The sequence below is a fragment of the Otolemur garnettii genome, unplaced genomic scaffold (genome assembly GCF_000181295.1).
Source record: "Otolemur garnettii isolate 467f Iridium unplaced genomic scaffold, OtoGar3 scaffold00100, whole genome shotgun sequence".
Lineage (NCBI taxonomy): Eukaryota > Metazoa > Chordata > Mammalia > Primates > Galagidae > Otolemur > Otolemur garnettii.
This window is the reverse complement of record NW_003852495.1, coordinates 3,712,591-3,739,601: the sequence shown is the minus strand read 5'-3', so window position 1 is coordinate 3,739,601 and position 27,011 is coordinate 3,712,591. Positions and strand designations below refer to the sequence as shown.

Here is a 27,011-nt window from a genome sequence, read left to right as displayed (position 1 = left end):
CCGAGCCCAGAAAATACCATTTGTCTTTCTTTCTCATCCTTAATCAATGTCTCTTATCCCAGGAGAAACATCAGATGGAGTGAGTAAGTCGGTTCACAAGGTCTTTGCTTCCATGCTTGGAGAGAATGAAGATGAGGAGGAGGAAGAGGAAGAAGAGGAGGAAGAGGAAGAAACACCTGAGCAGCCCACTGCAGGGGATGTATTTGTATTGGAGATGGTTCTCAATCGTGAAACCAAGAAAATGATGAAAGTAAATTGTTAACTTATTTTGGTGTTTATAAACAGAATGTAAGAAAGTGACATAGTAATTGAAAAAAAATCTCTACTCAGAAAACAATTCAAACTATAGGAAAGGAAATACTTCGAGAAACAAACTGACATTTGTTTCTTATGTTTCCTTTTAGAGAATTTTTATGTAAAACCTTTATATGTCAAAATGGATTATAGTTTTGCTTTTAAGAGGTATTTTTTTTAATGTACAGTTTTATTTGCAGATATAGTACTCAAGTTTACAAGTTACACCTTTGCCACAGCCTTCACTAAATCTTGGACTAGTGAACAATTCAGCTGTGCTACAGTGCTGGTCTTAGCATGTTTAGATGTGGCATACTTATTCTTGATAGTCATGTGCTTTGTAGCCCTTGATTTACCATGACTATATTCTTAGCCAGGTGGTGCATAACAGGAAGGAGGGATTCTTCAGTGTTATCTGATAAGTAATGCTGTAGAGTTGGTGGCCATTCACCATTATTCAGAATCTTTAATGCCTAGCAAAAAGCTGCTGCTGCAATTTGAGAAGGGAGAAAGAAAGTGCGTCATATTGTAGTCTAACATAGTTATTAGTTCCATCAGGTATTTGGCCAGACTATGTTGCTCAACATCACCTTCTCCAGTCTTGGATGCTCTCCCAAGGAAGTGCAGGGGCAGAGGCGAACCCAGACTAAAGTTTAAAGCTCCTAAAATCTTCATTTCCATCTGTCTGATTTGGTGCTTAGTGTAATTGTTGTCAGTCACAAAAGCAAAGTCACTAATTTCTGGAGGGTACATCTCTTTATATTTGCTTGCAGTAAACATGACAGTGATACCAACCAGCTGTAGCATCTTCTTGGGCACACAGTTATTCTGTGTGAACTGATGGATAATGAATGGAAACAGCCATGTACATGGTCTCCTGCAGCAACCTGAATTTCATCTGAGCCTGTACTAGCCAGTCAGCCAGGATGGCTCTCATGTTTCCAGCGACTTCCTGAGCAGTAGATATTTTGGTCGGACTGCTTGCTCTTCCTCAGGTTGTCCAGATAAGCGTAAATACCTTTCACATATTCACTACATAGGTTTGGATCAGCTCCATGCATTTGCTGCATGAATTACATCAGACAAAGCCTGACACAGATATTCTGCAGGGGCACATCCAGATGTTTCCATTGGGCTTGGAGAGGGATTATCTACGAAAGTAGGCTCAGGTACCTTTTCCAGAGGTTTTGGTAGTTTTTTAGCAATAACTTCCAGGAGCTAAAGTTTTTGCTTTCTTTTTCAGAGCCATTTTGGTAGGCAGCTAGCTATTCACTGACTTTGTTACCTTTGTCTCCTAGAGCTGTCATTGGCCTCAGCCTTGGCTTGGAGGCTGCAGCAGTAGAAATAGGCACATGCTTTGTGCTTACCATACTGATCTTGCTTTATTTTCAGCATTAATTTTCATGTTCCCAGTGACTTGGAGCACCAGTGGCTTCCTTTTTACCAAACAGGAGCTTGGCAGGGAGAGCACAACACTGGAGCCCCAGACCAGCAAAGGTTTTGAGCCCACGGAGCAGATCAGCAGCCATTCCTCCATAGCATGCTGTGATATAAGTTGATATATTTTTAACCAAGTTCAGTCAGAGCAGATAAATTTGCAAGGAGGAGGATCTTCAGTAGATTATATAAATACGATTCCTGGCATATAAATCTGTTCTGTAACATCTAGTTCCACATTTGTTGTTATTCTAATTAGTAATTCCTGATCACTTTTTTTTGTTTTTGCTTTTACTGTACTTTGAGCTTTGCACTCTAAGAAGATTTTCTTTTTTTTTTTAACTTTCTGAGGCGCTTCTCTTTGGAGAGTACTATAGAACAGTTTTGTTCTTTCCTGCAATTGAGTTGTAGACTTTTTCCTGCAGTATAGTCTTTCATGCTAAAGAGTCAGTTAAAATTGCAATCATTTGGTTCTGAGTTTAGAAAATTAAAGTTTTAAAAGAAAAGTTCAGGTTAATTATATTCTGTATATATTAATATGGTTGGAATTGAATCCAAGACTTCACTATATTTTAATCTAAATATGATTTTTATTACATAAAGGAGAAAAGACCTCGGAGTAAACTTCCAAGAGCTCTGAGAGGTCTCATGGGTGAAGCCAACATTCGCTTTGCTCGAGGAGAACGTGAAGAGGCGATACTGATGTGCATGGAAATCATAAGACAAGGTGGGTTCTGTGGGGACTTGATTGGTAATAGCAGATTAATAGTTTTAAAAGAAGTGGAAGAGCTCGTCACTGTATTATTTGGAAAATATGTTCAGAAACTTGGAGGTGAGTGAGGTAACAGTAATTTCTACTTTTTATAAGAATGAAAATCACAGTATAATTCAATGCAATATTAATATTTATTGAATTCTTACAAATTTTGTTATTTTTTAATGTTTCATTTTAAAGGGGTTAGGCTTTTGTATCGTTAGTCTTTAAATATGACGAACATGTTAAAACTACTTAAAGAACATTCTTTTTATTCCATTTTCTTTTTTTTAGAGATAGTCTCACTTTATCGCCCTTGGTAGAGTGCTATGGCGTCACACAGCTCACAACAACCTCAAACTCCTGGGCTTGGAGATTCTCTTGCCTCAGCCTCCCTATTAGCTGGGGCCACAGGCACCCACCACAACACCCGGCTATTTTTATTTGTTGTTGTTGCAGTTTGGTAGGGGCCAGGTTTGAACCCACCACCCTTGGTATATGGGGCCAGCACCGTACCCACCTCGCCACAGACACTACCCTTTATTCCATTTTCTAAATCAGACCTCCTCGCTAGATTATTTTATTTTTTGTAAAAGACACAATGTAAATTTGTCATCTTAATCTCAGTTAAACAACACATTTTTATACTGAAGGATATCTTCTGATTGTTTTCTTTGACTAATTACTCATTATGACTTTGGTTCCCTGGTATGTTGCCAAATAATGCCCTGCAGAGTAGCTTGAGTAGTAAAAATACTGACCTTTGAATTTATTTTTTCCATATTTTGGCATTTCCCTTTAGTTGGGTAAAGGTCCTTTTAAAAGTCTTATTATAATTTCCTGGCTTATTCCGTAGGGTGGTTTGAGGCTACTGATTTTCCTTATTTACTCTTTCAGAAGTAAGGTTTAGCACACTTTTGTCTGTAGTATTTTTTCATTTGGTTCCTAGTTTTGTTATTATCTGTTACTTTATTTCAATTTATAATTATTTTTGACAAAAATCTTTGACTTTAATATCTTGTAATCTTTGAACTTTGTTTTGGAAATAATACTTCAGAAACCTAGATTAGCCACTTACCCTGATATCCTGGATTTAGGTGCTGCTTAGGTTCATTCATTCATTTATACCATACTTCCTGGTTTAGGAGCTAGTTCAGGGAGATTTGGTGACACTGACGAACTGGTTGGGATTAACTTGCTGAGTTACTGATTCATGTTTAGGCCTAGCAGAGGGCGATTTTCATGAGGAATGTGTGGCAGAGAGTAGGGTTGTTCATGAAATTACACTTTGCTTCAAGAAAATAATGGCTTAAAATTGCTAAAAATATATGAAGTAAAGCAAATATAACCTAGAATTTGTTCTAAATTCCATTGAATAGTTTGCATAATTCTGGTAGAGTGATTTAAAGAGGTCAGGTATTAAAAAACACTCATAGTTTGAACGATGGCTTGATATCAGCTTAAGCCTCTTCCTTTAGGCAGAGGAATTTATTTTTTAAATTCATTACAGCTCCTCTGGCTTATGAGCCATTCTCTACTCTGGCCATGATATATGAGGACCAAGGTGACATGGAGAAATCGTTGCAGTTTGAGTTGATTGCTGCACATTTAAATCCCAGTGACACAGAAGAATGGGTCAGACTGGCAGAGATGTCTCTGGAACAAGACAATATTAAGCAGGCTATTTTTTGCTATACGAAAGGTAATTAAAATATTTTCCTAATTGCTCTTGCTACTCTGCATTGTGATATTGGACTGAAGTGTATTTGTTTCTTATATTCTATTTTACTAGAGGTAAACATTTGGGGGCCTCTTTGCTCTCATGTTTATTTGTGACTTTTTATATGCGAGACTAATACATACAACACAAGAGTTGATAGATCAGCAGTACCTTCGTTTTCCCACTGAGATCCTTGTTGGTTCTAAACTGTTCCTTGAGGGTTAACATAAGACTCAGTAACCAGGAGAAGAAGAGTAATGTGGATATTCAGGTTCTGCCTGGTTTTAGATCAAACCTAGTTGAGAGTTCTGTGAAGATTTATTCTATAATGACTCTCTTAATTCCACTGGAGAATTAAAAGTATATGTTAAATTCTCTGAGAAGATGATGGGTAACACCCAGGTACAAGGTATCCATCTTTTTGTGATAATTATGTAATTTATATTTCTTTTCTTTTTAGCTCTTAAATATGAACCTACTAATGTTCGTTATCTGTGGGAACGATCGAGTCTTTATGAACAGATGGGTGATCATAAAATGGCCATGGATGGTTATAGGCGTATTTTAAACCTTTTGTCTCCATCTGATGGAGAACGTTTTATGCAATTGACTAGAGATATGGCAAAGTAAGTTTTAAATATATATAGATGTTCTTATTAATCTTATTTTGCAAACCAAAGCATATTTTGAAGTAGAATGTACTTTTCATTTGAATTCAAGTGTTTTGCTTTCTATATTTCATATTGTGTCTAATTTTGAGTACTTTCTGTTTCCAAGTCACTGCGTAATTGCTTAGAAAATTTAGTTTATAAGGTTACATCTCAAGTGTTCAGAAGCTTAAAAATGAGGCATGTTCTGAAAGAATGATTAGGTTCTCTGTTCCATAACTTAGTTGAAGTTGTGTGTATTTGCAGCAATTTAAAAAATTGTTTTTTATCGCAGATTTGCTAAGGAAATGTTTGTGATCTGGGATCGTCTATAATCATTTTGTTTTGAGCCAGTACTAAAATAAAATTGAGACTAAAATTACTGTAATTGACACGTTATTGACTATGATACATATTTTATTCTAAAATAGGGCCTACTGCATTTACTTCTGACATATTGCACAGCAAAACAAAGTAGGAAACACTTTCACTAAGCGTACCCTAACACTTACGGTATGTTTTTTATTTTATTATTTTTTTTGAGACAGAGTCTCACTATGTGGCCCTAGGTAGAGTGCTGTGGCAACATAGCTCATAGCAACCTAAAACTCTTGGGCTTAAGCGATTCTCTTGCCTCAGCCTCCTAAGTAGCTGGGGCGATAGGTGCCCACCAGAATGCTCGGCTATTTTTTGGCTGCAGTTGTCATTGTTTGGCGGGCCCAGGCCAGGTTCGAACCCACCAACTGCCACATTTGTGGTTAGTGCCCTAGCCACTGAGGTATAGGCGCCAAGCTATGGTTTGCTTTTTATTTTAGGGATATCTATTATATGGAATTTTAGTATAAGGTTAATTATCTTGATTTGTGTACAATACATTAAATCTGTTAATTCCATGGCCTTTATTAGGATGATGCTTAGCTGTGAAATTGTCCTCTACCTCGGGGGTGAGTTATATAGAAATAGCAGAAATGTTTTTAGGAAATTGGTTGAGGGAAGGCAACCCTCAGTTAATCCCTGATGGTGTATCATCAACATTTATGGTCTTCCCAGGTTACCTTTAGCTGTCACAGTGGTTAGTCCAGTAAGTTTCTACTTTATGAACTGTCATGTGGCCTATGTTAGTTACTAAATTTGCTTTCCACTTGTATTTCATGTATTACTTTTGTTGAGGAAGAGTGGTGATGGTCAGTTCTGCCACTGCCATAGAGGTCTTTGCTGCATAGAATTCTGTTACTGTAACTTCTGATTAGGCTTTCCCTTCACTCCCGATGTTCTCTCCAGAAAAATGTATTGAGTATATCTTACACAGTAGGTACTGTACAAGGAACTAGGATTTCCAGAATTGAACAAGTTTAAAAACATCTCCTGTTCAGGCTGGGCACTGTGGCTCACACCTAGCACTCTGGAAGACCAAGGCAAGTGGATCATCTGAGCTCAGGAGTTCAAGACCAGCCTAAGCAAGAGTGAAATGCTGTCTCTAAAATATAACTGGGTGTTGTGGCAGGTATCTGTAATCTTAGGTACTTGGGAGGCTAAGGCAAGAGGATCACTTGTGCCCAAGAGTTTGAGGTTGCTGTGAACTATGACACCATGGTACTCAACCAAGGGTGACAAAGAGAGGCTCTGTCTCAAGGAAAAAAATAAAAATCATCCCCTATTCGTGTGGAGCTTACATTCCAGTGGGGGAGACAGGCAATAAACATGTATGTTATGATGTCATATGTTAAGTGATACAAAGAAAAAGCAGTTTTAGAAAGAATAGGAATTTGAGATATGGGAGTATATTATTTTAAAGTAGAGTGATTAGAGAAGGACTTCATTTTCTGTGTTATACTGACTGCAGGTAAACTGAAGGAGGTGAGAGGATGGATGTTTAGGGAAGAGTATCACAGGCAGAGAAAACGACAAGTGCAAGGGAACAATATGGGAGCTGAAGGATTAATCGAAACAGAGCAGAAAGATGTCAAAGGAATAGATCAGTTGACCCTGTCTTTTATTCTGAATGAATGTGGAAGTCAGTGGAGGGTTTTGAATAGAAAAGTGACATGGTCTGACTTAAATTTGAAATGCATAAATTCTAGGTGCTCTTTTCAGAATAGTTTGTCAGTGCTATGGGCAGAAGCAGGGAGACAAGTTAGGAAATTAGAAGGGAAAAGTGGTTTTGGCTTGAACAAGGATAGAAGTAATCAGATTCTGGATGTTTTGATGTATTTAGAAGGCTGAACTATCAAGATTTTCTGATGTATTGGATATATGGGGGCAGGGATGAGAGAGGGGGTGGAAAGGAGAAAGAAAGAAGAGGAAAAAGAGGGAGAGGGAAAAGTTTTGAGGACTGAACCCTTGAAGTACTTCATTCTCAGGGAGAAGAGGACGAAACTTTAGGGAGATGAAGAGAAATGGCCAGTGGAGTAGGAGAAAACAAAGAGAACTTGATGATCTAGAATTTTATTGAAGAAAGCACTTCAAGGAGGAGGGGTGATATCTGTGAAATACCACAGATCAGATAAAATGAGATTTAGCAACATGGTAATCAAGTTTTGACAGAGCGGGGAGAATAAAAGTTGATTAGGTTAAAAAGAATGAGGGAAGAGACACTGAAGACAGGGTAGGGGGATGGGCAACTGGAGACATTTACAAGGGGAGCAGAAGAATGGGTTGTAGAGGGTAAGAGAATTTCTTAAGTTGGGGGAAATTATAATATATTTGTATTTGGATGGAAGTGATCCAAAATTGAGGGACACATTGAAAATTTGTGAGAGAAAAGGTAATTGGTTAACAACATCCTTGAGGGAATGAGATTTAGCTGGGGGTTAGGCTCATGTATACTAATGATTTATCTTTGATAAAGAGGAAGGAAGGTGATACAGCCACGGGTACTTGTGAGTAGGTATATGTGTTGGGAGTATGTGGGATGTCTGAATTGTGTCCCTTTTCTTGGTAAGATATGAAGCAAGGCCATCAGCTGAGTGTGTTAGAGGTTTGAAGAGGGAATAGATGCAAAATAGTTGTCTAGGACCTTACTGCTCCACAGACTGGCAGCATGGTATCACCTGAGAGCTTATCAGAAGTAGAAGCTTCCAGCTCTGCTGGACCAGAATATACCTTTTTATAAGATCCCCAGTTGATCTGTGTGCACGTTCAAGTTTGAGAAGTACTGGACTAGGTAACTGCAGTAATATTGCTTGTTAATACTGTGGGCCCACTGCAACAGTGTTCTTCAACCTGTTTTAGCTCATGGCACACTTTACCCTGTAGTTAAACTTCTCTGGTACTCTTAAATTATATTGATCAAAAAAAAAAAAAAAGAATATATTGTGCTTTGAACTTCTTTTGCAAATAATTAATGATCTTTAAAAATTTTCGAGGCACACCTAAGATCCTCTCATGGCACCCGGGTGTACTGTGGTGCACTGGTTGAAAATCAGTGCCCTAGAACAGTGGTTCTCAACCTTCATAATACTGCGGCCCTTTAATACAGTTCCTGTGGGTTGAGAACCACTGCCCTAGAGGCTATATTGGTCATTAATTGGGAGTGAGATCCCTTGGCATGGTTAGCTGGGCAGGTGTTAGTGAAGAGTAGATATATGTGGATTTAACCAGGGTTGGGGTTTTATCAGGTGATTTTGATAAAGGGAGAGCAGAGCAAGAAAATTGAGAATATATGTAGGGAATAATTGTAATGTTGAACCACAGAGAAGGAAGAGTGTGAAGATAGGAAGTGGGTATGGCAACGGTTCTCAACCTGTGGGTCACGACCCACAGGAACCATATTAAAGGGCCATGGCATTAGGAAGGTTGAGAACCACTGGTGTAGGGGATGGTAAAAAAGTGGTAGGATATATACTTTGTAAATCTGTTAAAGCAGAAGAGTTGTTAGTATTAGATTACAGAGAGAATGAAGTGGATGACAGGTGCTATCTTTTGGGACGTGAAATGCTTGGATTATGATATTGTTACACTGACATTGCACATTTTTCTTTGAATCAGTTCTGATTATGATTTTAAAGAAGCAAGCATTTTCTCCTCCCAAATTATAAGAAAATAAAAACCACAATTGTTAGAAGGCCTAAGTAAGGAACTGAGTCTTAATCATTCTTAATTAGAATTAAGTAAATCTTCATCTGTTTTGCCAATTGATATTTTTTAAAATTTCAGATTAATATTAGGGTACATACAATTGTAACCTAATTGGTTACATTGTTTGTTAGATTAAATCTGAGTTGTATTTGGGTCCTGTGAACCAAGAGGTATGCTGTATACCCCTACATTGTACTGGTAACCAATTAACTTTTTTAGGAGTTACTATGAAGCCAATGATGTTACTTCAGCTATTAATATAATTGATGAAGCTTTCTCCAAACACCAGAACCTAGTCTCCATGGAAGATGTTAACATAGCAGCTGAACTGTGTATTTCTAACAAGCAGTATGACAAAGCTTTAGAGGTAGGAATGTTTATGTGTTTCTCTGTTGAGTTTTGAACACGTTTCTATGTTCTAGAAATTCCTAAAAATTGGCAGTTATTCATTTTAGTTACATATTAAATTATGTAAATATTTAAAGGCTGTATGGAAACAACCAATTTCTGAATTCTACAGTAATTCAGTATGAAGTATAAAAATAGTTATATAATCAAAGATATTACCATCATCACAGCTACGTAGTATGTCTGTTTGTAAAATGTCAGGACTCTGCAGTCAGACCAATTGCTGTGATTTGATTCTTAAGCTGTTTGGGGGGAAGTAGTCTGGTTTGCTACAGGGGAACTATAGATTTGGTTAATATTAGTTAATATGATATAAAAATGTTAATACATCTCAGGATTTCTTATTTTAAAAACACTCACTGTTCCTTTTTATAGCCCAGTTGTATACTGTAGGGATAATTTGAATTACCTGGACAAATCTTTGTATTATGAAAAGTTTTTTCATGCATAACTATAGTATTATTTCCTTTTCCTCTTATTCTTTTAGGTAATTACAGATTTTTCTGGAATTGTACTGGAAAAGAAAACTTCAATAGAAGGCACCTCAGAAGAGAATAAAGGTTGTAGTTTCCTCTGTGTAGGAAAGTATATCAAATTCTTACTAATTGTAGTATTTTATGGTGAAAATTTATCTCATAATGTGGTGAGTTGATAGTTAATAGTCTCATAGCAAGTTTTTCCAAGAGTGTGTTTTTTCCTCAAGAAATTTCCAATCTTGTGAGTATTGACTTGTACATAATCTTTTAAAAAATTAGTTTTAAGTTCCTTTTTTTCTCAGTGTGTCCATTTGAACATGGTATTTCTCATTGACTTAGGGTCTTTTTCATTGATTGTTATAGGAAAACAGGATGAATTACTGAACAGCTTATCAAAACCTTTAGGTCTAAAGCAATTTACTTTCCAAAACGACTTAGAATGCTCTCATTTAAAGATTTTTAGTTAAGTCTGCATGGTTGCTCATGCCTCTAATCCCAGTGCTTTGGGAGGCTGAGGCAGGAGGATCACTTCAGACCAGGAATTAGAGACCAGCCTGGGTAACCTAGGGAGACCTCATCTCTACAAAAACTAGTAATAAATAAATTTAAAAAAATTCTACTTTATACTAAAACATTTACATGAAAAAACTAATATGCTTACTCTACATCATTTGAAAACTCAAAATGTGTCATTAGAGATCTAGTTAGATAGTCACATCTGAAGTGTGGCTTGCAGGGTCTCTTTCTTTTCTTCATTGTGGCTTTTTCCTTTGTACTATTGTCATTAACCTATTCTGTGACGATATTACCAGATTCAGGACGGTATCTAAGGTTGTAGCAAAATTGGTCTTCATGGGCTGAGTAGGTAACCCTGTTCTTGTCAAAGAATTTCTGTATAGTACCTTCTACCCCTATCCTGTGAGGATTTTGATGGAGTTCATGGAAAGGAGAAGTGCACTGGTACTGTGTACTCCCTGTTTCAAAATAGCAACCTCCCTGGCCTGTTGTGATGCCTACCACAAAAACTCTTCTTAAAATATCCCTCCTAATGGCGAGGAATAATTTACTTAACACAAACCAGTTATAATTTATAGAGAGAAGGCCCAAGGTGGAGTTTGGGATGGATGAATGTTGAAGTGGAAAGTGTTGTTAGGGAAGGGAAACCCAGTTCAATAATAGATTGCATAAGGAACTGCTGGGTATGAGGCGAATACTCAGATGAGTAATTCTGCCCTCAAGGAATTAGAGAAGGAAAAAGGGGTTCAGATGAAGTGTACACAGTTTAATTATTATAGGAAGACCTGTGTGATAAGTTCTGTAGTAAAACTGGTGTGATGAGAAAATAGAGGAGGGCAGTATAACATCAGAGGATGTTTATAGAGGTTTAGTTTAAACTGACACCTATGGGGAATGTGTTCCAGACTGAGTCCCAGGGTGTGACGGCATTGCTTGGTTATGGGTAGGATCAGATCATCTGCTGTGGTTGAGGCTCTTGAGTGATTGGGGTGTTATGAATGAATAGAGTAAGAAGTAGGAATTGTAGTGGTATGAAAGTATTGACTAGGGCATTTGAAGGACTCTTAGCCAGTTTTAATACTTTTCTAGGACCTGGCCTAGGTTAGAGCCAAGGCCTAATTAAGTCAATATTTTGCAGCCATATTTCTGTTTAAGATTTTTGTTCTAAAAGACTGTATTTGTGTTGAAAATTATTGCTATCTTTTGCTTTGAAAAATGCAATATTAAAGAAACAATTCTATGCAGGTTTTAATTATAGATATAATCATTTTGTTATTTAATATATTTTATGGTGTTTCGTTGATTCTATTTTCCTTCTTTCCTTTCTTAATGATTTAGAATATCTGAAATCAGGAACCTCTTAACATAAATCAGTGACATGTTAGAATTTAAGTAGTGGCATTTTTCTTTCTTAGTATGTAAAATAGTGGTGCATCTGAAATCTTTTAAGCGTTAATGAAATAACCTTAAAGAAAAAGATGTGTGGAGAAGACAAAAACAATTCCAAAATGAGCAAAGGGTTTTGGTTTTTATGTGTATTTTAGAAAATGAGAACAAATGTTTTTAGATTAAGCATTGTCTGAGGTTCACATTTTTAAATTCTTCTAAATGTTAGACACCTAATGGGGGTTCAGGGGGATAAGGTACAAGTGATACATAGATAAGCTTTTTAAAAGACTGAGCTAGTAGTGTTAATTATGTATAAGCTGTAGGGACTTTAAATATAAATACTACCTTCCTTGGTATTGCCAAATGGCCATTGAAGTGTCTAAATACTTTTAGTCTCAGTACTTATTTGATCGAGTTAGTAACAGTTTGTGAACTGGCTCCAGTCCCAGACTACCTTTGAGTAGTGCTACCCAGTACTGATATTGAGATTGTGACCTCTGTGTTATTTTCATTTGCATCTGCCTGCTATACTTTTGTTCTTTTATTTTAAACTTTCCTAAATCACTTGATTTTAGGCATGTGTTTTGTATTTGATGTAAAGTTGAGTTTTACCTTGTGATTTGATTTGAAAGCAGGGTTTTTGATTTATACATTGGTACAGTCTCGACTGTATCTTTAATGATATACTGAAATTTAGTTAAAATATTTCATGTGATATCCCTTTCTTTCTGAAAGTTAAAACATAGATACATTTTAGTGAACAGTGTCTTTGTCTGTTTGGACTGCTCTAATAAAGTGCCTTAGTCTGCGTACTGATAAACAATTTAATGCTCAGAGTTTTGGAGTCTGGGAAGTCTTAAGATCAGGCACCAACAGATTTGATTTCTGGGGAAGGCACTTATAGTGCCTTTTCACTGTGTTCTCACATGGTAGAAGAGGCAAATGAGCTCCCTCAAATCTCTTTTATAACAGCACAAATCTCCGTTCACCTAATCACCTCCGAAAGACCTCACCTCTTACTACCATCACCTTGGGGGTTAGGTTTCAACCTATGAATGTTGGGAGGGCACAAACATTCAGACCATGGCAAACTATAGAAAGAAAATCAAAATGATATGAATTCTGTAATCCAAATTCTATCTCATATAGATATAATTCCATTTTAGTAAAGTTAAAGGCTCATTAAAATGTCTGCGTTCTGGCTCAGCACCTGTGGCTTAAGCAGCTAGGGCGCCAGCCACGTACACCAGAGGTGGCGGGTTTGAATCCGGTGTGGGCCCGCCAACAACGACAACTACAACCAAAAATAGCTGGGCGTTTTGGTGGGTACCTGTAGTCCCAGCTACTTGGGAGACTGAGGCTAGAGAGTTGCTTAAGCCCAAGAGTTTAAGGTTGCTGTGAGCTGTGACGCCATGGCACTCTACCCAGGGTGACATAGTGAGACTCTGTCTCAAAAAAAAAAAAAAAAAAAAAGACTGCATTATGGCAGGGTGCTGTCACTCATGCCTGTAATCCTAGCACTTTGTAAGGCTGAGGCGGGAGATCTCTTGAGCTCTGGAGTTTGAGACCAGCCTGAACAAGAGCAAGACCCTATCTCTACTAAAAATAGAAACATTAGCTGAGTGTGGTGACACATGCCCGTAGTTCCAGGTGCTTAGGAGGCTGAAGCAGGAGGATTGCTTGAGCCCAGGAGTTTAAGGTTGTAGTGAGTGAGCTACTAAGATGCCTCTGTACTCTAGCCAGGGCTAGACATGAATACCGTACTCTAGCCAGAATGAGACATTGTCTCCAAAAACAACAACAAAAACAGAAACAGGATTGTGTTTAGTCCTTACTCAGATCAGTGATCATAGCTACTGTCTGCAGAAGAAACATGTGTTTACAGAATTCATATCATTTGTGTTTAGTCCTTATTCAGATCAGTGACCAGAAGAAATATACTATGGATGTAGCCTTGAGTTAGACAAGGTTCTTGGCCTCATGGAACTTAGGATCTAGTGTGAGTAAATTTCCACTCTCATTGGGCAGGATAAATATCTAAGCTGGATTTCTGATATCAATTACTGTCTTAAAGCTCAGTGATTTAAAATAGTCTCTTATTTAAACTAGTCCAACTCCTTCTATGACTTGGTAATTTTAGGCAATATAGTAATCGCTCAGTGTCCATGACACATTGGTTCCAGGTAACCCCCAAAGCAAAATCCTTAGTGTTCAAAAACCTCATGTAAAATGGTATAATCTCTGCATCTGTGTACATCTTCCTGTATACTTTAAATCATCTTTAGATTACTTATGATACCTAATACAATGTAAAACCCAGGTAAATAGTTTTTACTGTATTTAAAATTCGTGTTATTTTTATTGTATTTTTTTCTCCCTAATATTTTCCAGCTGTGGTTGGTTGAATCTGTAGATATGAAACCTGACACTATAGAGGGCTAACTGTGCTATAATTTACATGAGAAGTCCTGTAAAACAGATAAAATTCTTTAATATTATTCCACCACTTAAGATACATCTCTAATGCCCTTCTATACTTTAGTTTTTTCTCAATTGGAAATATAATCTCATTTAGAATTTACTAGACTTTGCAAAATACAAAATATCTTAAATGTGGGTACAAATTGCTTTAATTTCCCAGGGCTTTAAAAATTACTGTAATGAAGCATTAAAAAACAACACAGTAGTGTTTTTACTCTTCTTAGCCTCTTTGTTGTGACATTTAAAAAGAGCTTTTCAATTCAAGAAGAAATAAGAGAGGGTTTATAGATCCTGGTCATTTTTGTCTGTTTTTAGTTCTCTGTAGTTTACATAAAAGGTGTGAGAGTTTATATATGTTTGTATAAATATAGAAGGTATTAGGAAAAGAATAGGAAGGATACTTTCTTTTTTTTGTTTTTTTTTTGAGATGGAGCCTCAAGCTATCCCCTTGGGTAGAGTGCCATGGCATCACGCTCACAGCAACCTCCAACTCCTGGGCTCAAGCGAGTCTCCTGCCTCAGCCTCCCAAGTAGCTGGGACCACAGGTGCCCACCACAACGCCCGGCTATTTTTTGGTTGCAGCCGTCATTGTTGTTTGGCGGGTCCAGGCTGGGGATTCGAACCCGCCACCTTAGGTGTACGTGGCGGGCGCCTTAGCCGGTTGAGCCACAGGCGCCAAGCCAGGAAGGATTCTTTCTACCAAAGAGTAGACTGAAGGATGTATAAGGACTTACTAATAGAATTAGCCCAACTTAGAATTGCCTGTAGAATCATTACACATCCTAAGCTTACATATGGGAACTGCTTCTTATCTCTTCCACAGCTCATGAGGATGTTACGTGCACTATACCTGATGGTGTGCCCATAGATATCACTGTAAAGTTGATGGTCTGTCTTGTGCATCTCAACATCCTTGAACCACTTAATGTAAGTAACATTAAGAGATGCACTTCCGATATTTCAGATCAAATCCAGTCTGTTCTGTTTAGATGACAAGAAACTGTAACTTGACCTCACACATTTTTAATAACCAGGGAGGGTGCAGTAAGCATCACATTATTTTTGTATGAATGTCTCATACAAGCAAAAAGTATTTTGGAATTGTGCTCATAATAATGTTATGCCTGTTTTTCTTTTAAAATGAGAACAGTCTAGAGAACAGAATTTGAGATCGGACCTTTAAACAGTTGGTACTAATGTGGACAGCTATTCTCCTTTGCCAACTTTGGACCAAGTATTTCCCTGGGGAAAAAAATGTATTGGGCATCTACTTAGTAGAAATTAGGATAAGATATTGAATAAAATATACAAATCCTTACCCTCATGCATCTTTTGTCTTAATGGGATTAGATGGATAATAAATGTATAAAATATATAGGATATTGGTTGGTGATAAGTGTTCTGGGGAAAAATTGAAAAAGGAACAAATAGAGGAAATATTGTAGGTGGGGGAAAGTTACAGTTTTCAATTGGAGAGCCAGGAAAAGTCTACTTGAAAAGGTGACATTTGAATAACAACCTGAGGAAGTAAACCATGGGGAGAGCTGCGGGAAGAGCTTTCCAAAGACAGCAGCAAATGCAGAAACCCAGGGGCATGATGGGATATTTGGCTCCTTACAGGAAGAGCACGACAGTTTAGCATTGTCTTGGTGCAATGCCTGCCTTTTAACATGTCCACAGAATGTTGAATGGGGCAATGATGGAAGCATCAGGATTTTAAAATAGAAATACAGAAGTGAATAGAAATGATCATTTAAAACTTTTTATTAAGCCTCGTTCCTTTTTGGCTTGCTTCATATAACTAACATAAACATTAAAAAGAGAGATATGGACATTTGCAATGAATGTTTGACTTTAGGATTTTATTTGGGGGTCTAGCCTCTCTTGACAACACTAGTGGAACAGAATCCTGAAGACATGGGAGACCTCTATCTAGATGTTGCTGAAGCTTTTCTGGATGTTGGTGAATACAATTCTGCACTTCCTCTGCTCAGTGCACTTGTTTGCTCTGAAAGATACAACCTTGCGGTAGTCTGGCTTCGGCATGCAGGTAATTTTTTGTGGGAGGGAGAAGTTTTAATTGTATAAGAATTTTTTCAACATTGTAATTATGATGAGTACATGTATTTCTGATTTTAGGGCAGTTGTTTGAAAGTGAGCATAAGTGATTTTTCCCTTACTAATGGATTGGAGGAATGATTTGGTGATACCAGAGTGCAATAGAGGGATTAACAATGTTCCTTAAGTGCCCGTCTTTTACCTGTCTTAACCATAAGCTCTGATTTCTAGTAGTGGATTGTCAGATTTGGGGCAAAATCTAATTTTTAAATAATTTTTACAGTAAAGATTGATATTTAATATCTTATTTTCAGAGAAGGCATTTAATGTATTTTTCAGTTTTGTTTGAGCCACACATATGCTCAAGATTGGATGTTGTCAATCATTTTTTGCACTATGCCACAGTCCACAGCAGTCTGAAATAAATCATGAAAAATGGCACAAAAACCTTAAGAAACACAACTAAATCTCTGAAATATATGAAAGCAAAAAATACCTTGATATGATTTCCTACTGTGTTAACATAAAAGATGCATTAAAATTAAATAGTCTTGGTTTCAAATATGGCTCTCCTAAAATAATCACACAATGGCAGAAAGTTCATTATAACTAGAGAAGCATTGATTGACATTTTGGGGCAGTGGCTCACTTGTATCATAGATTTAACTAGAGAAGAGAGCACTTAATGATTAAGGTAATGGTTTTCTCTTTAGATGAGTAAACATGAATACAAATGTTAATACCATCACAAAAAGTTGCATTACTCATGGGATTTGAATTTTAAGACATGAGCAGAGAATTTTGAGTTTTTATTGCCTAAGGCTGTGATACTGAAACTGCTCCTAGGTTACTAATTACAGGTACTTTTAAATCCTATTTAATCATGATTCTGATAAATGCTTTTTCCATTTTGAGCCCATGGAACTTGAGATGATTAGAGGAAGTGAATGTTTATGGCATAACATACAATAGCAGAATGTCTTTAAAAATGAAAAAAATGTAAGAAATGCCATTGTGACAATCCATTTATATTAGTATTCTTCCATTATTATCAAAATTTAACCTAAAGATGATGGCTTGGAGAGATTTGATTAAATAATTGGAGGCAAAAATTTAGGAGATAATTGCAGTGAAGAAGTAAAGAAATGACAAGAGGCCTACATTATTGTTTTAGTGTTGAGGGTAGTAAGGGGAGAGAATAAATATTTGTAGGGACTTGTTTACATGTTTAAATAATAGAACTTAGTGACTGATCAGACAAAGTTTGAGGAATAGGGCCCAACAGCCTCACTTCTGAGAACTTACCCTAAGGAACTAATAGAGTGGGATAATAGGAGGTGGTTAATTTATCTTGGGGATTACAAAACTTGGGAGCCTGGTGGGTAAAACAGTGAGTGATGTGGACAAGTGAGAGAGAGATTAGAACTGAAGAGCCCTGTCTGAAGGGATATTTCTCAGCACGGGCAGTGTGCCCTGTGGGAGTGGGGGTTCCCGCTATTGGCAAATTCAGAGTTTTCAAAAGAATTCAATACCTTGAATTTTATAAAAATCCTAATTTTTAAAAAGTAAGCCATTAATAATTGAAAGAAAAACTGTGGCCCAATAAAATATATCTGTGAATTATACTGGTCTTCCGCTTGTAAATTCTGGCTCATATACATGAAGATGTTTACTATAGTGTTACATGTTAGTGTAAAAATTTGAAAACAGCTTAAATGTCAATATGGTTAAATACTCAGTTTGATGGATTACTATGTAACTATTCAAAATGCTAGCGAAGGCATGGGACAGTGTTTAAAATGTAGTGCTAAGTGAATAAAGCCGAACTCCAGATTATAAGTACACACTGATTACATCTTATACCAGTTTGAATTTAGTTAGCTTGTTAGATTAATTAGTCAATAGAGATTAAGGATAATTGTATGAAAGCATTAGAAATACTCATTCATTTCTTGTTTCTTTTTTTAATATTTCTTTTAAAATAGAAAAAGTGATCTGGGGCGTTTTACAAATCTGTAGTTCATCCTTATGCTTTAACCTTGTTTTAGAATGTTTAAAGGCCTTAGGCTATATGGAGCGTGCTGCAGAAAGCTATGGCAAGGTGGTTGATCTGGCCCCTCTCCATTTGGATGCAAGAATTTCACTTTCCACCCTTCAGCAGCAGCTGGGCCGTCCTGAGAAAGCTCTGGAAGCTCTGGAACCAATGTATGATCCAGATACTTTAGCACAGGATGCAAACGCTGCACAGCAGGTAGGCTATGTAACACAGAAAGAAATTTTTCTTAATATTTAGAACAGTTAATAGATGTCTGTACAGCTTACTGGTATATCCAGCTCTATTTTAGTGTATTCACTGTTTTTGAAAAATGATTTTGAGTCTTAAGCTTCAGCTACTTACTAAGTATTATAAATTATAGTTTCTAAAATATTGGATCTTGGCTGGGTGCCATGGCTCTCATCTGTAATCCTAGAACTTTGGGAGGCCAAGGTGGAAGCTTAGAAGTTTGAGACCAGCCTGAGCAAAATGAGACCCTGTCTCTACTAAAAAGAGAAAAATAGCCAGGTGTGGTAGCAGGCACCTGTAGTCCCAGCTACTTAGGAGGCTGAGGCAAGAGGATTACTTGAATCCAGGAGTTTGAGGTTGCTGTGAGCTAGGCTGAGGCCATGGCACTCTAGCCCAGGTGACAGAGCAAGCCTCTAAAAACAAATATATATATGTGTGTGTGTGTATACATATGTTATATATATGTGCATATATATGTTGGATATTAATTATAGTAAAAGATCATAAGGTGAATTTTCTTAATGTTCGGTTTTTTAAAACAAAACTTTTTAATGCAAATAGAATTTATGAAAAAGGAATCTTATTACACACATTACCATGTGCTTATTTGCTTAGGAACTGAAGTTACTACTACATCGTTCTACTCTATTGTTTTCACAAGGGAAAATGTACGGCTATGTGGATACCTTACTTACCATGTTAGCTATGCTTTTAAAGGTGGGTAATGAGCTTTCTTCATAATAGCTTTGTTGACTTTGTAAATGTTTAGTATTTGATTTAAATACAGATGATACTGCTTTATAATAAACTCAAGCTTTTTGAAGTCAAAGTCAGATAAAGATAAAAACTTTAGAGATCAATGGTATATAATTGAAAATTCTTGGCTGTAGATGAAGTGAAATAAAATCCTTCCTAGTACATAGTTAGAAAAGTGAGAACCATAGTATTGTCAGTTATTGGCTCTATAGAGTACTGTGTGCGCAAAAGCTATTCACTTTGCAGAAATGTATCCCAGATCTGGCGTCCTGAGACTGGCTTTTTGTGTGGAGAGGTGGCTGTGTGTGCATGTATGTATACATATGTGATAATGCCAATTGTTTTTTTCCTATCTCTGTTGAGTAGTATGACCCAGAATTCCTTTGGTGCAAAAGAAAAGTCAATTCATACTATTTTTAGATTTTTTAATGGTAATTTGGCCTCATTTTTCTTAATAAAGAAGCTTTCAGTTACACTTGTGGTATTTGTGGTGAATAGCTTTTTTTAAAAGAACTATTGTTTAAAGTTGGGTTTGGTGGAGTGCACCTGTAATCTCAGCTTCACGAAAGGCTGGGTAACATAGTGAAACCTCATATCTTTAAAAAAATATATATATTATCATCTTTTAATGCAGGTAGCAATGAATAGAGCCCAAGTCTGTTTGATATCCAGTTCCAAATCTGGGGAGAGGCATCTCTATTTAATTAAAGTATCAAGAGACAAAATATCAGACAACAATGAGCAAGAGACAGCAAATTGTGATGCAAAAGGTAATTATCTCATTTGCTTTATTATGTAAAGTTTGAATTGAAAAGACTCATGAAGTAACATTTGATAGTTATCTAGTTGAAAATACAGGGCTGTCCAGAAAGTTTTCAGCCATGTAATATGAAAAATAGAGACCTACGTGTCTGTATACTTTCTGGACAGCCCTCATATATCCTTTTCAAACACAAGAAATTTTCTAATCTAAATCTCTCAAGTACAATAAACCCATCTGATGTTATAAAAGAAAATGTTAAATGTAAATACAGTAGAACCTCCTTCGTTGACCACTTTCTTATCCTTAAGTTGACCTAATTTTTATAGACCAAGATGTATGTATCAGTACAATTGGCCTAGTTCCTTATGTTGATCACCTCCATATGTTGACCAGTTTTTTTACGGTCTCTTGGGTGGTCAACTTAACGGGTTCCCCTGCACAAAAATTAAAAGGAAAACATCTGCTTAAATCTTCCTATGAAAAAAATAAAACACAACTTTTGACTTTTTAAGAAAATATATTTTAAGATATTTTTGAAGATTAGATGACTGCATAGATTATTTGTCCAGTGATTTTAATTATATGTTCTATTCTGTTAAATTAATTTTTGACAGGTGTAACAAGAGTCATATAAACTGTTTGAAAATAAGTTGCTATGACCTAGTCTCAAGTAACGTGACTTGAAAAGATAGGCATTTTTAGTGGTAAGAACACCAAGTATAAACTTTGAGGTTATTAGAGAACTTTGGAAGTGACCTAGGTATAAACTTGAGACGTCCTTTTTATGACAGGCAAAAATGCAAAGAACTAGAATATTTTTGTCAGCTGCAGTTCTGGATAGTCTTACAGTAGATGATTTCATTGTTAATTCAGCAGACATTAATTAAATCGTTATTTAGGCATTATTAGAGTCAGGAAAGGCTGGTGGGCTCAGCTGCTCATAATGTAGCTATAAATACCTCAGAGCCCTCCCGCCTCTCCAGTTCATTGATTCTGGGTTTAGCCTCATAGCTTCCACCTCTACAGCATGAATTTTGTTCCATGTTCCCTAAGTTGTATTTTTCTCTATATCTGATCCTGCCGCTTTTGTTTCAGTGATTCCTCATTTCAGGTCCATTATTGGTCACTCAACATTTTCTCATGTTGCTGTATTTTCTTCATAACTGTTATATTTAGGGAATGTGTAATGTTCCATTGGATAGAAGTTCTATAATTTATTTAATCATTTTTAGGTATATGATTGCTTCTGATAATTTTCTTTCCTTTTTTTTCTGATAATTATCTTTTGTAAATAATAATGTAGTGAGCATCTTCATACATATAGATTTATTTTGTGTGGGATACATTCCGAAAGGGGAGATTACTGGATCAAAGACAGGAAAAATTTTTTATGGCTTCTGATTTCAAACGTTATGATAGGGAGGCTTCTAATAGAGAAATAAGAGAGAGGTTGTTGTTAAAGGATCAGAGAAATTTTTAAGGCAGAGAAAAGTGAGATCAGTAAAGATCAAGAACAATCTGAATCTCAAAGTACAAGTTTAAAGTCACTGAATGCCTTGTAAGTGTAGAATCTCTCACTGCAGTCTTGGAAAGCACGCTTGTTCTGTGCCAAGGAGTGTGTATCCTAGCTAGCACAGAAAAATGCACATGAAGTTAGGTGGACCTTATAGAGAACAAGTCAGAGTCAGAATTACCTGAGATTGCAGATTGTCAGGCAGTCAGAGCGGAAGGGCATAGTGTTTAAGGAATATAAGCAAACATTTCTCCCTTTCTTATCTTTGTCAGGACAGTGTTGGCAAGAATTCAGGCCTGTGGTTCTCCTGAAACTAATGATTTTAATTTTTCTAATACTGCTGTTTCTGGGAATATAATGCCTTAACTTTGGTTTTCGCTGGTCTCATTTTAGCAATGTTTGCTGTCCTCATGAGTGTTTTGACAAAAGATGACTGGTGGAACCTTCTCTTGAAGGCCATATACTCCTTATGTGACCTATCCCGATTTGAAGAGGCTGAGTTGCTTGTAGATTCTTCACTGGAATATTACTCTTTTTATGATGACAGGCAAAAACGCAAAGAACTAGAATATTTTGGTCTGTCTGCTGCAATTCTGGACAAAAATTTCAGAAAGGCATACAACTATATCAGGTGACTTTCTAATAATTTGTTTAAATGTACTTTTCTATCAGAGAATCTTAATTTTTATTTAGCAGACACTTTATTTTTAGCTCTCCTGTTGCTTGCTGGTTGGTTCAGTTCATTGGTGATTCTCAGAGGCAGTATATGAGAACATGGGCTTTAGAGACAGATTTCATGGGTTTACATCTGAGCCCTGACACTTAACTGGATGGGACCTTAGACTAATCACTTGACCTCTTCTGACTCTATCTTCCCATTTATAAAAGGACATTGGCTCGATGCCTGTAGCTCAGCAGCTAGGGCGCCAGCCACATACACTGGAACTGGTGGGTTAGAATCCAGCCCAGGCCTGCCAAACAACAACTACAACAAAAAAGTCGGATGTTGTGGCAGGCACCTGTAGACCCAGCTACTGGGGAGGCTGAGGCAAGAGAATTGCTTAAGCCCAAGAGTTTGAGGTTGCTGTGAGCTGTGATGTAACAGCACTCTATGCAGGGCAACACAGTGAGACTCTGACTCAAAAAAAAAAAAAAAAAGGACATCATAATTCTACCACCTCAGAGGGTTAACACCTTTTTAACAGTGTGTCGCACATATTCTTATTAGTTATTACTCAGTGCTCACTGTACTTACTGCAGCTGTAGTGAACTAGGGAAGAGAAAGTGAAACTCAAACCACTTGCTTCTGCTTTTTGGTTAAAAGTTTTGTTGAAAAGCAGAAATAAGCTGCAGAAACACTAAATAAGTAGCATTTTCTTTTGAAAATAATCTTCATTGTGTGAGAGGTTTTGAAATGTTCTGTTTTTCCTTTTTGGGGCATGGTGCATTTTAATATTGGTAGGATGACACTGATGGGTTTCATTTTTTGAAATCAGATTTTTTTCTTACATTAATTTCCTCCTCACCCTCTTTTTGCATCTTAAGGATAATGGTAATGGAAAATGTCAATAAACCCCAGCTCTGGAATATTTTCAATCAAGTTACCATGCACTCCCAAGATGTGCGCCATCATCGCTTCTGTCTCCGATTAATGCTGAAAAACCCAGATAATCATGCATTATGTGTCTTAAATGGACACAATGCATTTGTCTCTGGTAGTTTTAAGCATGCACTTGGTAAGTATCCTCACACATGACTTTGTCGAGCACAGATAGTGTGGTGGTGAAGAGCCTACTCTCTGGAGTGGAACTGCTTGGTTTTAAATAGCAGCCTCACTGTGACAAATTATTCTACCTCCTTCTACCTCAGTTTCTTTGTTTCTAAAGTGGAGATGATAATTGGACCCACCCTTGGACCTACCTTGGTCCTAAATGGACCTACCTTTATATTGTGAAAATTAAATGAGTCAGTATAAAGTACTTAAAATACTACTGGCATATATAGTAAGTGGTTATAAGTATCAGCAATAATGGTAGTTAGCCATGTGAATATTAATTCTTATTAAGCTTTAGTTGTAAAAAGCTGACATAGGTTGGGTGAAGTGTAATCTCACTGTAATCTCAGTGAGGTGCAGTGTAATCTCACCTGTAATCTCAGCACTTTGGGAGGCCAGGACAGGTGGATTGCTTGAGCTCAGGAGTTGAAGACCAGCCTGAGCAAGAGCAAGACTCCGTCTCTACTAAAAATAGAAAAATTAGCTGGGCATTGTGGTGGATGCCTGTTGTCCCAGTTACTTGGTAGGCTGAGGCAACAGGATCACTTTAGCCTAAGAGTTTGAGGTTGCTGTGAGCTATGATGCCATGGCATTCTACCAATGGTGCCAAAGTGAGACTGCTTTAAAAAAAAAAAGCTGACATAGGTCTTGTAATTCATTGTAAACGTTAAGAATTTTCCCTTCATAGGCTTATTTTAAAAATAATTTTCATTAATTATGGATGTTTTCCTCCTAATTTTAATTTACTATAGTGCAAAAAGGATTTAAGATTTGTTGATAATTCATTCCTTTAGGAGACAAATCTTTATATTGAGATTTATTTATATGGTGCTTAATTCTAACTAAACTCAGAAAATTAATTTATCATTTATAGTAAGGAATTGTTATTAAAGAATCAGAAACAAGCAGAAAAATACCTAACTAAATGTTAAAATTAGGCATGTATTTCCAGCTGCTTAAAAGCTAGTGTTGCCAAGTTCACTTCTTCTGAATAAACTGATTTTTGACTAATACTTTCATGATTCTTCATGTATGGCTGGTGTTTTTAAGTTTGTTCAGAGACCTTATACATCAAATGTTTAAACTTTCCTCTTCCTTGGTGTGTTTTTGGGAATTGTTTAATATTACAAAAATATAAAATAGGTATTCATCTCAGAAATGTATACAAAAGGTAAAACTAGAAAAATCCAAAGGATAATTTACCATCTTTGCTATGAAAGATTCTTTGGTGCCATTCCTTGTAGAAGTTTTTAATTTATATGTGATATATATTACTCCTTCACAAGAAAAATTTGCTTAAGTCCCTCTTTCTAGGTTTTTGATGTGAGGTAATTGTAAATATGAAATGCATGGAATTCATAAAACCCCTCAATTCTTATTTTATTATTGGAAACATTTAGCTCTCAGGAAAAACAGAATAGTTGCTACATTTGGGAAAACAACACCCATAATATAAAAAACAAAAATCTTCCCTTTTCTTACTTCCATGATCCATTACATTTTAATTTATAATTTACAAAAGAAGTCACCAGAGATAAATTCTTTCATTGCTTTCCAAATAGAATTAAGATCATAAAATTTATTTATGATCACAGTTGATAAATTATTTATTTTAGAACTATTACTGTGCATGGAAATGCCTAACTGCCTAGAAAAAGTTAGTTTCAGTTATTCATACTAATGTTCATGGTCAGGACGCATTCATGGGGAATTTATAATTGTGTTATATGTTATACATTGTTGTAAAATTCAGATTAACAGGCTGATATTTCAGATAGAATATATACCATGTATAGGTTAAAATCAATGATGTTTAGCTTTAAACTATACTTGATTAAGTATTAAAGAAATAAGGAATGTTGTTCTTGGCCCAGCATCTGACACCACTGCTCTTTTTCCAGGACAGTACGTACAAGCCTTTCGTACCCATCCCCATGAACCACTCTACAGCCTCTGTATAGGCCTAACCTTTATACATATGGCATCTCAGAAGTATGTGTTAAGGAGACATGCTCTTATTGTGCAGGTAATTCATTTGTATTTGTATTTTTTGTAGTTTACTATATTTCTTACCTTTATATCATATTTTAAGAGTAAATTGTGTTTCCTTCTACCTTTATTTAATCTTATATAGTGAACACACTGAGCCTTTTAGAGATTAATTTGATAAAAATGTTTGAAATGTAACATAATTAACATCAAAATAACTTTTCCATTTAAACTATGTGCTTTTATCTTTTCTTTGCAGTTTTATATTTGATTATTCATAGTACTTACAGGATAAAGCCCATGTTAGTTTTTGTATCACTAAATATTATTTGAATCATTTTCCAGTTGTCAAGGAGATTATCCTCTTAAATTTGTTAAAATAATAGGAGTCACCTGCTGCCTTTTTAGAAATTTTTATCTAAAAGTTCTGGGTTACAATTCATTTGGGACTACTATTCCTTTCTCCTCCTATTTTTATGTTTAATTTCTACATAATAGAAATATTTTAAACATAAAAATAGAAGACCAAATAATAGAAATATTCTATGTGATCATTTTATTATATAAATCACCCTTCATAAATAAGTTGATTTACTCCTAATTCTTAGGTAGCATATTCTATTAGGACACATGTACCTTTGCATTCTGTAACTTTCAATAGATGATGAAAGTTGAATATGGGGTGAAACAGCAAGTGTTTTTTGGACATAATAACACACAGTGAGCCTGCATCATTATTGCTTTGCTCTGAAATAGTTTTCCTCCATGATGTCTTTGGGTCAGAAGCTTTCAGGGAAAAAAAAAATGCCAGCTTTTTGGGTTAAGAGGTTATTATGGTCCCGAGGTAAATTATAAAAGGTACAACTTACTCTGAAAGGTTAAATATAGTCAAGTAAGTAAATTTGCTCCTCAGAGTAAACTTTTCTAAGTTACCATTATAAGGGCTTGGGTTTGATATCTTTGCTCAAGGTTTTAGACATTTATCTCAAGCCAAAAAGTTTATTGGCCTATAATGCCACAAAAGCCAACTTGAAACCATTAAAAAACATACAGTGTACTAGAGATTATACTCTAGGAGATAGGTGTAATATTTGGCTATTTTCTGTGAATATTTTTGTGCTTAGCTGAAAGAAATACTCTTATACCTTCAAAAGAGCTGAATACTGATACCTACCTCCACTGTGGTACTACACAGTAACATGACATACACTAAATAGACAATGTTCTTTTAAGGCTGGCTATGCCTTTTTAAAAATTTATATTCCTAGCACCTGGTAATACATGGTTATAGTGGTTCAGTACATACTTGTCAAATGAGTAAAATATCGAATTGTTTATCTTTTTATTTTTGGTAGGGCTTTTCCTTTCTTAATCGATACCTCAGTCTACGTGGGCCTTGCCAGGAATCATTCTACAATTTGGGTCGTGGCCTTCATCAGTTGGGGCTGATGCATCTTGCGATCCACTATTACCAGAAGGCCCTAGAGCTCCCTCCACTTGTGTTAGAGGTATTGTATTATTTAAAAACTGAGAAGTCGCTTTTTTTCCCTGTGGGTCATAATACTCAGTGTGAAATATCTGCTCCTAGACTTACTCTTTGCCTTTCTCTATCTAGTGACTCCTAACTGGATTGTTTTTTTACAGTCATCAGTCTTTTACAGTTTCTACTTTTGCT

At 36.2% G+C, this 27,011-nt stretch overlaps 1 protein-coding gene and 1 pseudogene across 2 annotated transcripts in view; one reads left to right on the top strand and one right to left on the bottom strand.

Annotated features, from left to right (window-relative positions):
* The window catches only part of GTF3C3 (general transcription factor IIIC subunit 3), a 34,022-nt gene that overhangs the window by 6,316 nt on the left and 695 nt on the right, over nt 1-27,011 (top strand). The window contains exons 3-17 of one of the 2 annotated variants that reach the window (XM_003796074.3): nt 63-250; nt 2,335-2,458; nt 3,996-4,187; nt 4,666-4,831; nt 9,149-9,296; nt 9,825-9,897; nt 15,023-15,126; nt 16,078-16,249; nt 18,306-18,508; nt 19,157-19,258; nt 19,932-20,067; nt 21,967-22,204; nt 23,119-23,309; nt 25,249-25,373; nt 26,692-26,844. In XM_003796074.3, the coding sequence (XP_003796122.1) occupies nt 63-250; nt 2,335-2,458; nt 3,996-4,187; nt 4,666-4,831; nt 9,149-9,296; nt 9,825-9,897; nt 15,023-15,126; nt 16,078-16,249; nt 18,306-18,508; nt 19,157-19,258; nt 19,932-20,067; nt 21,967-22,204; nt 23,119-23,309; nt 25,249-25,373; nt 26,692-26,844 (2,315 nt within the window). Of the gene's footprint in view, nt 1-62; nt 251-2,334; nt 2,459-3,995; nt 4,188-4,665; nt 4,832-9,148; nt 9,297-9,824; nt 9,898-15,022; nt 15,127-16,077; nt 16,250-16,970; nt 17,113-18,305; nt 18,509-19,156; nt 19,259-19,931; nt 20,068-21,966; nt 22,205-23,118; nt 23,310-25,248; nt 25,374-26,691; nt 26,845-27,011 lie in introns of those variants that run through there. The other variant, XM_023516916.1, reaches the window with a different exon arrangement.
* LOC105887597 lies at nt 517-1,970 on the bottom strand (annotated as a pseudogene).